This window comes from Protopterus annectens, chromosome 9.part0, assembly GCF_019279795.1.
Source record: "Protopterus annectens isolate FY-2018-M chromosome 9.part0, PAN1.0, whole genome shotgun sequence".
Taxonomy (NCBI): Eukaryota; Metazoa; Chordata; order Ceratodontiformes; family Protopteridae; genus Protopterus; species Protopterus annectens.
The window spans coordinates 679,158,087-679,174,411 of NC_056743.1; the positions used below are offsets into that span (position 1 = coordinate 679,158,087).

Sequence of the window (16,325 nt, forward strand, 5' to 3'; positions counted from 1 at the left end):
ACCCGATGTTTGCAGTGAGAAAGATAGCTGGAAAGAATCTAGAGATGATGAAAAAGTCCAACTGGGCATTCCTAGATGCAGAGAAAGCATATGGCAAAGTCTAAAGAAGGCTGATCTGGACAGTCCTGTGATGGTTTATAGTCCCAGAAACATTAGCAGAATTAGTGCGGGCTATGTACAAGGACCCAATAACACAAATACAAAAACAAACCGTGTTTGTACTCACAGAGGGGTTCCCAATGGGAGCAAGCATGCGACATGTTTCAGCTCAGAACCCATTGCTTTTCACACTGGTGATGGATTTCACAAGCAAACAGGTTGCTAGGGACAGATCAACAAAATTGCTGTATGCAGATGTCACTTTACAGTCAGACTATGACCAAAGTTTCAGCAAAAGATAGGAGAGCAGAATGCAAAAGTGAACGCACATGGGATGAAACTGAGTATAGATAAGACATGTAACATGAGATAGAAAGGAAAACAGTGGAACAAGTTAACAGCTACAAGTACTTGGAGAGGTGGCTGCAGAGTACAGAAGTCTGAATTAGAAGGTCAAAACTAGAATTAGAGGCGTGTCAGTCAAATGGCACAGAGAGCCAAGGGTACTCTGTGACAGAAGAATGCCAAAGAAGCTGAAAAGTAAAACAGTCCTGTGACCACTTATATGGTTCAAAAATATGGGCAGTGAAGGCAGAGCTGTCCAGGAAGGTAGAAGTGATGGAGATGAAGTGCTTGATATAGATGGTAGGATACACACTTTAGGACAGACGAAGAAATAAGGACATCAGCGCGGAAGCCCAAGTAGCTCTAATTGCATGGACAGTCAAAGAGAACAGATTCCGGTATGTTCGGGCATGTGTGCAGGAAAGCAGAAGACTGGTGAAGAAGATATGGGATCGACAGGAAAAAGGTAAGAGGCAACATTGTCTTCCTGCAAAGAGATGGATGGACTGTGTTGTAGAAGACCTGTGATGGTAAAGCCATGACTGCCAAAGAAGGTGGGACAGTGGAACTGAATCAAGACAGACGACTACAGCTAAGGGGCCACTGGCTCCATAGAGAAAATGGGAAAAAAGGGGGTCACTGATGATCTGAAGTCCTAACTTCCAAGTTCACTCAAGTCCAAGTGGTAAGCATGCAATGGGCCTTTAGGATGCATGGCACTCCTCCATGCAATGTGATCAGTTTGTCCTGACCACCCTCCTCCCCACAGATAAGCATCATTTGCTCCCTAGTCTCTTTCTGTGAAGACCATGTCGTCAGGTGTACACAATACTAAGAGAAGACAGCAGGCTTGAGCCTCATCATTCTTCTTCCCTAAAAGGTACTCCAGCTGCTAAATGAACTCGAGCCATCACGGTTATAGTCAAGGCTTTATTCCTCGATACCAATGGAACTGGTGAATAGTGGTTTTAAAGTTAGGCAAGACCCTTAATGCTTTTGCCGGTGACATTACGTGGTATCCACTACATCATATATACATTCAGTTATATGCAGAGCTAACCATCAGTACTACACTGGCATTGGGAAGAGACAGCTTGTGTGTCCAGAGTATTTTCCAAAATGGATTCCAGATAATGAACCATGAAGGCAAGAAAATTTAACACCCTTAATGAAATCTTAGCAGATTTACAATGCACTCTGTTTCTACTATTGCCCACTACCTTTTCAAACAGTAAAACTACCAAAGCAAATGCTGCCTTGAGAGGAGCTGAGTAAGTGTGCACAGGAATATTATATCACAATACGGACACATCACAGGAAAAGGGTTATCTGAACTTTTTTTTTTGGTACTGACTGGACAGAGACCTGACAAAAGCAGGTAGATCTAAAACAAGGTAAATATCACTTCAAATTAAAACGTACAGGTTAAAGAGTGGGATGGTGTGCAATGCTAAAGCAAGCAATCAAACAGGGTCTGGGGTGATATTCTTACGTACAAAAAGTGTTATTTGCTACACTTATGATGCAGTGAGCCATAAAGTAAGGCTGCATCTCCACACTGCTGTTCTAGGTTCATAACATGGCTGTCTGAAATTAGTTTCTGCTGTTATGATGTCTGACATAAGCTGGGCAGTCTGTGCCAATAACAGTAGGATTCTGATTGCTTAATACAGCACTAGCTGGTACCATGCAGGTCAAAGCACATGAGGAACAGTATAAAAAGTAAGAAGCTCCTCTGTTGCAACATATTTACCAATATGTTTCAGCCTACATTGTCACAGCAGAAGCATGCCCCTGAATGAGAAGAAAGTATTAAGTAGCTACAAGTACAGATTGGTCAGAAGCACAGGCCAAGTGATGAATATGGAATGGGTGATTTGCAAGAAGTGTGACATCTTTCATTTCATTTACTAAGACTTAACATTATGTTCCATGTATCCAGTCAAAGACCGAGCAGTACAAGTAAATGGTTAAAACATGCAGCATTTAGTTTCAATAAATATGAAATTACATATTTACTGCACATACCAGATAAACATCACAAAGCTCATACAACCAGAAGTTGTAAATAGCAGTGGTGATGCCAGGGAAATCATAGTTCTTAAATCCCACATCACAGGCTTCAACTGCACAGCACAATCGACTCAAGATCCAGCGATCCACTAGACTCTCTTGTCCACTAAGCTGCAAATTAAAAGAAAACACAAAATAAAGCGAGTCCTAGTGGTTCATTCCACATACTCAGCAGAATTTAAATCAAATGCACTTCTTCAGTATTACAAGGAAAACCCAACTCTTAACAGTTCAGCAACTATGGGAATTATGTTTTACTCAAAATAGCCAGGGAGTATCTTGCACATCAGCATTAAAATAAATGAATCCAGAAATAAAGCTTCAGACACCTGGTTACTTGTAATGAGACATCACCATGCTAACAACTGTGACAGCCACCATTCATATTACATAAAAGCAGAAGGTGTACATATGCAGTTAACCATTTTTTTTTCAGGCGATTACCTTCAATGACGACATTTTTGTTACTGGAATATGAATTGCCATATTTTCTTATCTGCTTCTTCATAAAATAGCAGAGAACACAGTTTATCAGCAGTAAACTTAAGCCAGGAAGAAGGTCCACAATAGATACATCATTTGTTTCTTAAAATAATTCATTCATTTCTTATAAAACTGGTAAATTCAGTAAGAGTAAGCCAGTTAAATCCAAAATTTACCTGTGCACGATTCTGGGGTGCAAAATTCTCTCCAAGACCACGGATAGCAAACTTAGTGGCATTCCACAATTTATTACAAAAGAACCGGTAACCAAGAATACGATTCACATCTAGGTTAATGTCACGACCTAGTGTACAAGTTCAGAAGGAGAATAAAAGGCAATATTAGAGTTCTGGTACCTAGATCACCTGTTCACAGAATAACTACTTTCTATGATAACTCTACCATAGAAGGTGGTTCAAAATAAGAAACGGTCAATTTCTTTAATTAAAAAAAAAAAAAGTACAAACATCATGGCAGAACAGGATTCCTGATAGGAAGCTAGATAAATAAAGGCACAAAAAGTCTTTATACATTCTCAAGGATGTTAGTGGCATAAAATTAAACCACTGATGAAAGAAACAGCAACAAGGTGCACCTTAATACAGGAGGAGCTTAATCCTGTGGCAAATGTCTGAGAAAGATAATCTAGCATTGCTGGGACGCACATTATGAAAGAATTAAAATGACTGGCAATAGATCAGAGAGAAAAAACACATCCATTTACATTTTACTTTTCTCCAACATTAGAATTAGGAATAAGTATCTGGACTATCCTGCTGGGGTATGAAGAGACCATGGCCATTAATGGCATTAAAGTAACCAAGTGGATAGAAAAAGTGACTGATGGTCCAGGTGAAGCTTGCAGGATGGATGGATTAAAAGGGTAACCACCAATGAGGAATCTGACTGGTCAACCCAACCATACAAAAGCACCAGCAAGGTATTCCACAGCAAAAACATTTATTGAACACAGCACACTCACAAATGCAATAGAATGTGAAACAATTAAGCACAATTCCAAACAGAATTCATGCACTTTCATCCCTGTAGACAGCGAGACTTCATCCCCTCTTCCGGGGTATTAGGGTTCTGAAGGTCCTCAGACATGTAAACCTTTCCAGAGGATGAGGCCTGAGTACAGGCAATCATACATGTCAGGGTCAAATGGGGTTATAAAGATGACTTTGAACTTGCTCTGCCAGGCCTTCTGTATACATTTCAGAATACCGAAAAGTGTAGAGGAGTCCTGGGGCCATTTCTGGAGAAAAGCATCATGGGAATATTCCCCCAGATGGAGGATGATGGAAAGAAGCTACTGCATCTGGCACTAATCAGGAATGCAAGATAGCCGAGGTAAGGCTTCCCCAAGACTTCTGTGCTACAGACTGACAGAACACTACACATCAGTAAGCAACATCTGAACCTGTCTGGTAGAGAATTAGCTTCTCCAGTAATGTGACGGGCAATAAGAAACCTTCCTTTAGGTACAGTTAATTCCTATACCCTCAGTGCTTCTGACAAAGAGGTAGGAATAAGTCGCCCCTTGCTTATTTATATTCCAAACCATTACCATGTTGTCAGTGCGGTTGGAAACAGAAAACTGGAGCAGAGAGCTCTGAAAAGCCTACAACAAAAGAATGACTGCCCTCACCTGCAGGACATTAATGTGCACACTGGCCTCTATCTGATGATGTACAATGAATAGTCTTTCCTTGACAATTGCCTCCATTGCACAGACATTACATGACAGCAGAGCTGGAATGGACATGCTGGAGTTAGTTTTGGAGTTTGAAGCCACCATTTCAAATACAACTTGCAAGCCCTGGAAATTTTAACAAGCTACTTTAATGTACAATCTAGCAGTGGGAAACCATGTATACTACTGCTGCCCTGAGATCCAATAATAATGCTGTAATTATCTGTCACAGAACAATCTGAAGTATCAGGTTTTGTAATGGAAGAATACTATCTGAAAGAAAACATGCTTTGCAGGACAGTATGCCCACAATGTAGCCTTGTTCCAAATGAGACTTCCCTGTATTCACCCCAATTCCCCAAAGACTAGAAGGAAGACTGAAGAGACTCCCAAGCAGAAATTGACCTACTCCATGTTGGAGCAGCCAAAACCAGTTGTCCATGGAAAGAAAACTTTACTTCTTCCAGCCTCAGGTTTATTGCAACTACAGGTAAGCATTTGCTAAAGTCCCTGGCGGCTGAGATAAGGACAAATGGAAAAGGTTTGGAATTAATAAGAATAGGAGAAGCTTCCTAGACTCCTACACTACCTTTGTGGAAGTAGCCATTTTAGGGGTACAAACAGTACACCCAGTCTCCAACAGAAAAGAATGAATGGACTGCAATAAGAGTATCTGAATGTTTTACCTTCATTTGAACAATCTAGTTTAAACCAATCTAACAGAGTACAGGGCTGAGGTCCTTTGTCTTTTTGGGACCTAATAAAGTGAAGCAATGATCTGATCCTTTCTGGTCTAGTGGGTCCTCCTGGGTGTCTCTGTTCTGTACGATACTTAACACCCCCATTTCTTCTAATGGAGTGGAATGTCTGTCAATAGGAGACAGTAGGGTACGGGAGGAATATGAAAAGTAACCGTCGATCCCCAGGCTATCACTATCCTTCGAAGTAGAAGAGCAGATGATTCCCAGAGTGCCTCTAGAGTGGGGTGTTCAGTAAACACAACCAGGAATTAAGACTGCTGCTCAACCCCCAAAGGAGGGGCACAGCGATTCTGCTGCTGTTACAGTACCTGATCTGGTGCCTGCTCCAAAAGTTACCACAACCACACCGATACCTTCCACAGCTGTGTTTCTTCTGTTGCTGATGGTTACTTTGAAACCAGAGCTGACATGGGCTTTGTTGTGACCCTGAAAAGGTGTGCTACAGAACCTGGAACTTGACACCAACAAAAGAGTGGGTCTTGATATATTTTTCCATGTTCTCCTCATGATTATTTACTGATGGGATGAAGACAGCAACCCACTCAAAGGGAGCATTGGCAAAGGTCACCCTGGTTAAAATGACACCTTGGTGAAGTCTGTAAGATGCAGCCAGATAAAGTGACAAACAGCTGCACCAGCGCCTGCTGCTCTAGTTGCACCACACAGAATTGTAATCAAGATACATGGTTATATTAACAAACTTTAAGATGCATGGTTAGATTGGCAATGGATGACACTGTTGCCATCTGGTCAGTGGGAAAGCTACTGGATGGACACGTTGAGCTCATTTCAGTAGCCAGCTCTCACCAAAATATTAGCTTGTAAGAAAGATAATTTACTGCCATGTGGAAAACATACAGGACATTTAAGTGCATTTTCCAAACTCTGACCATAATCCCACACTCCTCTGCAGTTTAGGAGACTTTAGTCTTTCTCCACACCCCTCCCCAGCAGTGCCTAGCAGAGTCCTCTTTGATAGCTACATGTTCAGCCCTACAGGTCAGTCAACTTGATACAGCATGCTCATCCCTAGATGTCACAAAAATCAAATCAATGTGGCATTCAAAGGTCCACTGGGAGGGGATGCAAAAGTACAGTTGTGTACCTACCATAAATGTAGATGTTTGAGTGTATTCACTGTTGCAGTCATTACAATTGGGTTACCCTGCTGGCAGGCCACCCGCAGTCGGCCCGAATTCCAAAGTCCTGGTCTGGCGTTGGTTGCTGTCGCCTCCTCCCTGACGTCAGTGCGGCAGGGGTATAAAAGATGCAGCAAACGCCATTTTCTTCAGTTTTTCTTGCCCCAGATGTCAGGTGCCCCCAAAAGGGTAGGCTAATTAATGCCAATAAACATACATGCAGTAAAGTAAAACTCTACCTTCATCTACAAGAAAATACACCACATAAGTTGTACAGATTAGAGAAGTACAGATTAGACCCAGCAAAGGAAAGGGGGATGGTGGGTAACCTGGACTGCAGCAGTGAACACACACTAACATCTACATTTATGGTAGGTACACAGCTGTAATATGTTCGTCGTGTTTCACTGTTGCAGTCATTACAATTGGGTTGAATCCCAAAGCTATGGTTGGGCGGCTGGGGCTAAATAGGATTAGGAGAGGCAATGAGGCCCTGCAGAACTGCAGTGGCAAAGCCTGCTCTAGATTTAGAGTAGAGAGGTAAGTGATAGTGCTTTGTAAAAGTGTGCACTGAACTCCAAGTTGCAGCCTCTAAGATGTCTTTGGTTGGTACTCCTCTGAGGAAGGCTGCTGAAGTGGCTGCTGCTCTGGTTGAATGTGGCCTAATGCCCTTGGGCACTGATTTGCCATGCTGTGAATAGCAAAAATGAATGCAGTGGCCTATCCATTTTGAAATAGTCTGCTTTGAGATAGCCTTTCCTTGTGATCCTGCAGCATATGCCACTAGAAGTTGTTCAGTTTTTCTGAAAGCTTTGGTTCTGTCCAAGTAGAAACGTTGCTGCCTGTGAATGTCCAAAGAACGCAGAAGTCTCTCACCCTTATTCTGTGGCTTTGGATAAAAGGTAGGCAAATGAATTGTTTGATTCAGGGCCACAGTGGACACTACCTTAGGCATAAATGTCAGGTTTGTCTTCAGAAACCCTGCCCTGATGGAAAATGATAAAGGTTTCCACAACCATGAGTGCCTGTAACTCATCTTGAAGAGGTTATTGCTAGGAGCAAAGCTGTTTTCCAAGATAAGAATTTTATATCAGCTGTAGAGGCTGGTTTAAAAGGAGGCAGCGTGAGTTTTTCCAAGACATAATTCAATACCCATGCAGGTATTGGTGCTCTCCTTGGGGGTCTTATGTTTTTGGCCCCTTTGAGGTACTGCCTTAGTAATGGATGAGAGAACAGAGGTGGTTCTGTATTGTAGTGAGCTGAAATGGCAGAGGCATGAATCTTAAGAGAGGAAAAGAATAGGCCTTTGTCCAGCATCTCAGTTAAGTATTGTAAAATCTGAGGGATATTTGGTACAATTGTGTTAATTCCTTGTGCCTGGTTCCAAGCACAGAATCTCTTCCATTTTTCTGCATAAGATTTTCTGGTGCTAGGCCTCCTGGCCTCCAAAATAGCATCCATCACTGCTTTAGACAGAGGCGTGTTTTGAATGGTTACATTATCCACCATGCTGCCAGGTTTAAGGTCTTGAGCTGGCTGTACAAGATCGGACTGTTTTGTTGAGTCAATAAGTGAGGAATTTGAGGCAATGTCCAGGCTGGGCATTGAGACAAGGTCATTAGGATTGGGTACCAGTGCTGGCAGGGCGAATCTGGGGCAATCAGTATCATTTTTGGCTTCTCTTGTCTGATCTTTAGGAGTACCTTGGAGGGGACAGGCAGTGGGGGAAAGGCATATACTGTTAAGTTTTTCCAGCTGAAAGATAGAGCATCCATTTTCCATGCTAGCTTGTGATAAGTCCTTGTGCAGAATTTCTGTAGTTGGCAGTTGTGAGGCGAGGCAAAGAGGTCTATGTCCGGGCATCCTCATTTCCTTGTTATCATGCTGAAGACTTTTGGATCCAATTTTCACTCGTGGGGATCCATTAGGTTTCTGCGTAGTTTGTCTGCCAGAGAATTTATCCTTCCTGGCAGGTATTGTGCTTGCAGATGTACTTGGTAAGTCAATGCTGTGTCCCACAAAGTCATAGCTAGTCTGCACAGGGGGGTAGAAATGTGTGCCTCCCTGCTTATGTACCACATGACTGTAGTATTGTCCGTCTTTATCAATAGTTGTCCTGGATGAAGTAGATCCTTGAAGGCTGTGAGGGCATTTTGAACAGCTAGCATCTATTTTTGATTGATATGTAGATGCATTTGGCTTGTGGACCATGTGCCCTGAATACATCTTCCTGCCATATGGGCCCCCCAGGCATAAACTGATGCATATGTTGTTAATGTCTGCCTGGCTGTGGGTAAAGTGAAAGGCTGTCCCTTGTTGTGGTGACAGGCCTTTGCCCACCATCGAAACTCCTGTTGCAGGCAGGGAATGAGGGTAATTATTGTTTCCAGGCTGTGGCAATGTTGAGTCCAAACACTTTTTAGATACCATTGTAGTTTCCTCATATGCAGTCTTGCATATGGAATTAGCAGTATGCAGGATGCCATGAAGCCCAAAGCCTGCAGAATTTTTCTTGCAGATAACTGGGTCTTTGGTGCCAACATTTTGAAATAAGTAGTCAGTTGTCTTTGTCTGGCGTGAGATAAGCCATCTGGGCAGTTGTATTTAAGCTTGCACCCAGGAATATCATCTCTTGTGAGGATACTAGTTTTGATTTCTTTTCGTTTACTGTGTACCCTAAGCATGTTAGCAATCTTTTTACAAACGCCAGATGCTGTAGTAGAATGTCTTTGTTCTCTGCTTGAATAAGGCAATCGTCCAAGTAAGGATAAATTTGTATTCCTCTGTCTGCAAAATGCAATTACTGGTGCCAGGCATTTTGTGAAGACCATGGGCGCAGTAGATAAGCCAAAGGGCAGCGCAGAGAATTGGTAGTGCATTGAGCCAACTATAAATCTGAGGTATCTTCTGCATGAAAGTCTGATTGGGACATGCAGGTATGCCTCTTTTAGGTCTAAAGTCACAAGCCATGCCTTCTTGCCCAGCATGGTCAGAAGCTGGTGCAGAGTCAACATTTTGAATTTCGGAATATCCAGAAATGTTTAGAATAGACAGGTCCAGTATTGGTCTCCATGCATTGTCCTTTCTGGGCACCAAGAACAGTCTTGAGTAAAATCCTAGTCCCTGCTCTTGCTGTGGCACTCACTGAATGGCCCTCATGTCCATGAGGGCTGAAACTTGTTTTTGAGCCTCTGCCCATTGATTGTGTGGCAGGTCTGGCATTCCGTTTGCCCTTGGCAGGTTGTGAAAATGGAACCTGTAGCCTTGAGAAACTATATTCAGGACCCAGTTGTCCTGGGTGATCATGTGCCAATTTTGTGAAAAAAGTGCTAGTTTTCCCTCTAAAGGGGCTGCCAAAAGATAAGTGCTCGGTGCTGGCAGGGGAAAGTCATTGAGACTTGTTTCCTGAATGGCTGTATTTTATCTTCTCCACTTTTGGAGGTAGAAGCACCTCATCTCTGCATGAGACCTGGGGCTGGGATCCGCCTTTTTGTGGCCTGACACTGGAAAGGACCAATTCTTTGCAGGCCAGTTCCTGCTAAATCTGGGAGGTTGTACCTGTAAGAAATCCTTGACTGTTTGCATAGATTTAGCTTTGTCCTCCATTTTCTTCAACACCTCTTCTGCTTTAATGCTAAACAAGGCATCATGCTGTAGTGGAGCATCTAATAATTTTGCTTTAACATGATCGGGCAGATTCTGTTCCTTTAACCAAGCATGCCTCCTAATGACAGAACCCGTAACAGTGGCCCTGAAGGAGGCCTCCAGAGAATCAAAACCACATTGCAATGTATGCTTTCCCACTTGTTCAGCTGCATGCAATAAATCCTGCATTTCTTTGTTTTCTGCACATTCAGAATTTGTCAACATTTTCTGTTTTAGTAGTGACATAAGATATTGCTGATGTTTAAGCATATGAAATTGACAATTTAAGGTCCTTACAGCCAAGGTAGCAGAAGTGTAAATCTTTTTCCCCCATCTGTCCAGGGCCCTTGAATCCCTATCAGAGGGAATAGGGTTTTTTGCAGTGGACGCCTTGACCCCTTTGGGACCCTGAGAAATAGTTTCTGGGTCAGAAGCAGGGTTTCTATAAAGAAATTTACGTGAGTCAGGAACCCTGTAGTATCTGTCTGGCTTAACAGGAGCTGGTGGTAAAGAGTCAGGAGTGAGACTGGACTCTATAAATACATAATCTACAATGTCTAAAACAGGAGGAATAGCAAGGGGCCTGTGCTGAGGTAGTAAAAGAAAATCTCTGAGCCTTTTCTAAGATTCTGAGTAATCTTGGCTTTCCCAATGAAAATGCTCCCTTCATAGTATGCAGGGTCTCCCCAAAGGAATAATCTTCAGGAGGAGAGGCTGAAGGGATAGATTCTTCAGCATTAGAATCCTCATAAGGAGGAAGAGAGTATCCCTGTTCAGAAGAGAAATCAGAGGAAATGGAAACTTGATCTGAAGATTCATATTCTGTCTCTTGCCTAGGTCTCTTATCAGGAGGGGGATGGGAACCTCTGATCAAAGTAATTAGGTCTTCGGCCATTTTAAGCATCTGTTTTTTAGGCATGGAGGCCTGTCTTGGTGAATGTTGTACTTGTTTCTTTGTCTTTAGAGGTGCTTTAGTCTTTGCCTTTGAAGCTGAAGTTGTTTTTACATATAACTGTGTAGGCCTGAACACACCCTCAGAAGCTGATGCCTGCTCAGCGGCTCCGGACCCATCTGAGGGAATAGTTTCCGAGGGTCCAATACCTTGAGCAGCCTAGTCGACTCCACGTGGGAGTCGGAAGTGGCCTGCGGCTCTGAGGTAGCGGGCGCCAGGGGCTGCGAAAGCACCTCACTGAGAACCGGAGACTGGCCTAGCTGAAGCCTCATCGTCGGTTTTGGACCTCGGATGCCTGTCCTTTTCTTTGCGCTTTTTATAAATTCCGGTAGTCGGATGTTCCGATGGCATTAAATAATTAAATCTTCTGCCAAAATAATGAAATGCAAAATCGTACTGACGCTTAGTGCGTTGGTTAAATCTAGCACAAAACTGACAACTAGCAATGTCGTGGTCAGGGCCCAGGCAAGGAATACATTAAGAATGAAAATCCTTATGATTTGCTTCCCACAAAAAATACAATTATTAACTTTTTCTGACATCGGTCTGGAGCAAGAAAAAAAGTTTCCCCAATGGGGTACTTAACTTTAATGAAGACTTTGGATCTGAAATTCAAACTTGAAAATCTCAGGAGTTAGCCGACCGGCACTTGTGAACTCCTTTTGCTTCGGGCACTGCACAGCAAGAAAGACTGAAGAAAATGGCATCAGCTGCATCTTTTATACCCCTGCCGCACTGACATCAAGGAGGAGGCGACAGCAACTGATGCCGGACCAAGACTTTGGAATTCGGGCCGACTGCGGGTGACCTGCCAGCAGGATAACTCAATTGTGATGACTGCAACAGTGAAACACGATGAACATCCATTATTTTAACTCTGACTACTGCAAGCAAACACTATTTGGGTCTACAAGTGATTGGAGGACAGTATGACAGAAAATACACTACACATCATTTTAATTCCCCATTCATTGTCAACAACAATTTGTTTGAAAATATGACTAGCAGAATATCTGAACAGGCAGAAGACTGAATAAAATTCTATCAGAAATAGGAGCTGAAAGTTCAGGTAATTTTTAAGCACTGCATAGATGGATTAGTTTGGCGACAAGAGTATTCTGGACAGTTTCAAGGTGGACAGTTTCTAATGATCTCCTCAGCAGGAATCGGAGACTAATAAAAGTCTGCAAGCTGACCATCTGTGTGATACTGACAACCACTCCACCCAAACGGCGAATGTGAGGTACCTGTGGCTTCACAGCCATCAAACTACTCAGACCTGCTTTGGTCACTGTCCACTGCACTCGGGAGGTATGCAACACCCACATTCTTAGGTGTGCAAATGGTACAAAGAGCGATATCTAAAAAAACTGCAGGGGAAAATAACAGGATTCAGATGAGTTCTCCCTTCAGTCATCACTTGAATGACAAACTCACAGCAGTACAGTGTGGCTCAGATGGGGAGCAGGCAAAGGGAGAAATAGCAAAGAAAAAAAAATCTGTACTCAGTAGTAGGGGAAAATATATTTAGTTGTGAAAGTAAGAATTAAAAGAACGACTGAACATTTTACTGGTTAGTGGAGAACAAGAGCAAAGACGTATGTACTTGTAGATGGAAGCTGTCATCCAATGCAGCAAATGATGACCTTCAGAAAGCAAAACTAAGCAAAGGGAAAGGGCTACAAATATTACAAATGTTTCAGTTAAACAATAAAGCACAATGTAAAGGGTCATTAATTGAAAAGAGCAACTTTATGGATGGATGAATGAATGACAATTAGACAGAGTAATGGATAATGGTAAATGACAATTCTCTCTGAAGAATGCCAGATTCCTTAAGTTACACTGAGAAATGCACTCTTTCCAGAAAGTGTGAGAGACAGTAACAAGGGCTGATGCACAAGATAGATGAAATCAAATGCTAACATTGGACTTGGCATGATTAAAAGAAAAGTCGTATTAAAACCTACCTAGTTCAAAAACAGGATACTGTTGTTGTTGTTGTTTGTCTTTCGGCTTTTCCCTGTAAGGGGTAGCCACAGCAGAACTCTGGTCCACTAATGACTGGCAGTAGATCTTTACAAAACGCAGAGGTGCCAGCTCGACGTACAACCTTCAATGAAGGCACGCCCATTTATGCACGCATGTCTTTCAAACGCTACCCAACCGCGGGGAGGACATGCAGACTCCACGCACAAGGCACTCCCAAGCCCAGCCGAGAATCGAATGGGAGAACCTCTTGCTGTGAGGTAACAACGCTACCGCCGTACTACACAGCTGAAAGGGAAATGTACCTGTGGGAAGTCATATTAAATCATCTAAATATGAATAAATGTTACTAGGACACAGAAGGAGGTTTATGATATAATATATATATATATATATATATATATATATATATATATATATATATATATAAATAGGGCACCACTATGCATAAATACATCTAGTGAAACCTAATTACGGTGTGCTGTTAAGGTGGACTCATCGCTATAAAGGATGAAGCAAAAGGAACTGCAAGTAGACCTTTGAGGAAGGAATAATGAAAGATGGGACGTAAACTTCTAAGAACCATTACAAAATTAATAAGCAAGTAACACCATTCAAACAAGTGGGGTTTACAGATACATTAAAAGGTGGACAGTTAAAAGAATGAGAGGAAACAGTTTTTTTTAGACCAGATGACACGTGGAATAATCACTAGAAACAGTTGTGAGGTCAGAACAGAAAAGAAATTCAAGAACATAAATGGGAGAACCTATGAGAAAGCCAAAATGAAAGTATAGCACAGCTATGAGCTACTGCTCCTTTTTTAAGTAGTGAAACTAGAAGTCTAGAGATAAGTCAGGCAAATCTGTATGTAACTACACAGTTCACAATTATGCCGCACAGAAAATGTTCATTACCTTGAGCTGTGTAAGCACATAAAGCAAACCTCAGAGCATCGGTTCCACATTCTGGAATTCCATTTGGATAGTCAGATTTCTAATAGAGGGGAAAAAAAACAAGATTGGCGACTGGCAAATGAAACTTAACCACTAAACATAACTTGCAAACTCTCTCTTTATATGGGACACAGCAAGTGAAAATTATGACAAATACAGTGTCTTTTTCCATTAGTTTAAAAAGTAATCACAGTACACCTTAAGATAATGCTCTTATGACAATAATTCTGAAGGCTATGTAGAGAGAGATTTCCCTCTGGTGCATCTGGTCAGGGACACATGACTGAGGTAAAATTTAGATGGAGAGTTATATGGATGTTGCAAATTAACCATGGGCACAGAGAAGCATGCAGCGCCATGCCCACAGCGTCACTAACCAAGTACTTGGGGCAGTGAAGTAATGTATGTTGCAACTGGTGTACAGTAAATGCTTACGTAACTACAACATATAAATATATGCTACAGCATAAAGGAAATCCTGCATGTTGCTGTAGTCATACCCATGCTCCAGCATTTGTTTTAGGCAACATTCCACTCCCCAGTCACTGTAAAGGTGGTAACAGATTCATAGGCAAGTACTAGGCTAGCTGCCCTTGTGCACCATTTTAAGCCTGGTTAGTTTCCCTTACTGTGACTCAGACCCAGTACCTTTTGTCTGTGAAGTAAACAGCTTGACCAATATGCCAACCTCCAAATGGATATAGTCTGCACACACCATTAAAAGGCACTGCTCATTGTACCCTACATTTTCATTTCCACTAACATGCCCACTAGGCATCCTGCTGCTGATGTCTGCCATACTGTCTGCTGTCTCCAGCTGCCTTGAGGGAAACCGACATTATCCAACCCCCCCCCCCCCAAGGAAGTTTTGTTATTAAAGCTATAGTTATACAGCTTCATGCTTTTTTGTACCCACGGTGAATCTGTAACAGACATACACTTCCACTTCAGCCATGTGTCCTCATCCAAAAGTATCACAAGGAAATGTCTTGCTGCCTAGCAGCCTGAACCCATTTAATTTATTGTTCAAAGGAGAAGTCTGAGCATAGCCAGCAATTATACACAATACTTTATATTTGCAATTTTTTTCTAACAGATTATCCACCTATAATGGATGGACTGCCCTAGTACAGATGGAAATCGACCAACATAACAGCAATTATGCAGCAGTACCTTATACTGTGTTAGCAATTAATGCACTTCTATGAAGGCAATGAAGCATAATCATTTGAACACAAACAGAATTTCTATAATCTGGATTAAAAAGTAATCAAAAAAGAACTGAAATATTAAGTATGATACAAATTGGTCTATATTAAAAGACAGAAGTCCACTATGAGAGAACACCATTTGGGCGACACCAAATGTGCGAAAACAGGAAATATCGAAAGTATGAACTGAGATTGCCGTAGGGAATCCTTCCCTTTCAATGTAGTGCGATCTCAGAGTTGGCATATTTAAGTAGTGGGGATATGGGGAGTGCAGGGGGGGGCTTGCCCCCTGCATAAAACAGTTTGACAGTTTGCCTGCCTTTTTTTTCTTGTTCGATATTTCCCGTTGTCGCGCATTTGGTGTCGCCCAAATGGTGTTCGCTCATAGCGGACTTCAGTCTTCTAATATAGACCCGATACAAATTACTAGTTTGTGGTTGCATATCACAATCCTGAAACAACAAAAACAAAGCTTGACTCTAACACTATAGAAGATAACATATTGATTAGGATCTACTAGAATGAAAAGACAGCTAATGCAGAATGTGTACAGGTAAACCTAATAACTGTACCTTGCATCAGTGGGCACTACTTATAGGACACAGGTCGAAGAAAAAATAAAGATCTCAAGGAGTCACTTGCTTTGGAGATGGAAGGATATGCAGCACCCCTTCCAAAAGGAAGAAAAGGGGGATCTAAAGGCAAACAAGCAGAAATGGCTGAAAGATGAATCCTAAAAGATAAGCAAGAAATGCCCAACCTGAGCAATTCATATAGAAAAATCTCTTCCATTTGGCTAAAATAGATTTTCTACTGGCAGGTTTTCTAGCCTCCGCTAGTATATGCTGTATATTCTCTCAGAAAAGGTGGCTAGGTTGAATCAAAATGTAATCATCCTAGCAGTCGGATGTAAATTCTGAAGGATAGGTGTGATCCCTTGTATTATGTGAGTAATTCCATTCTGTTGGGAGGTTTA

General features: G+C 42.0%; 1 protein-coding gene across 2 annotated transcripts in view; it reads right to left on the reverse strand.

Annotated features, from left to right (window-relative positions):
- VARS1 (valyl-tRNA synthetase 1) overlaps positions 1-16,325 on the reverse strand; it is a 623,655-nt gene that overhangs the window by 72,755 nt on the left and 534,575 nt on the right. For both annotated transcript variants that reach the window (XM_044083285.1, XM_044083286.1), the window contains 3 exons: positions 14,100-14,178; positions 3,177-3,304; positions 2,473-2,628 (listed from right to left, as the gene is read on the reverse strand). In XM_044083285.1, coding sequence (XP_043939220.1) covers positions 2,473-2,628; positions 3,177-3,304; positions 14,100-14,178 — 363 coding nt within the window. The remainder of the gene's footprint in view (positions 1-2,472; positions 2,629-3,176; positions 3,305-14,099; positions 14,179-16,325) is intronic.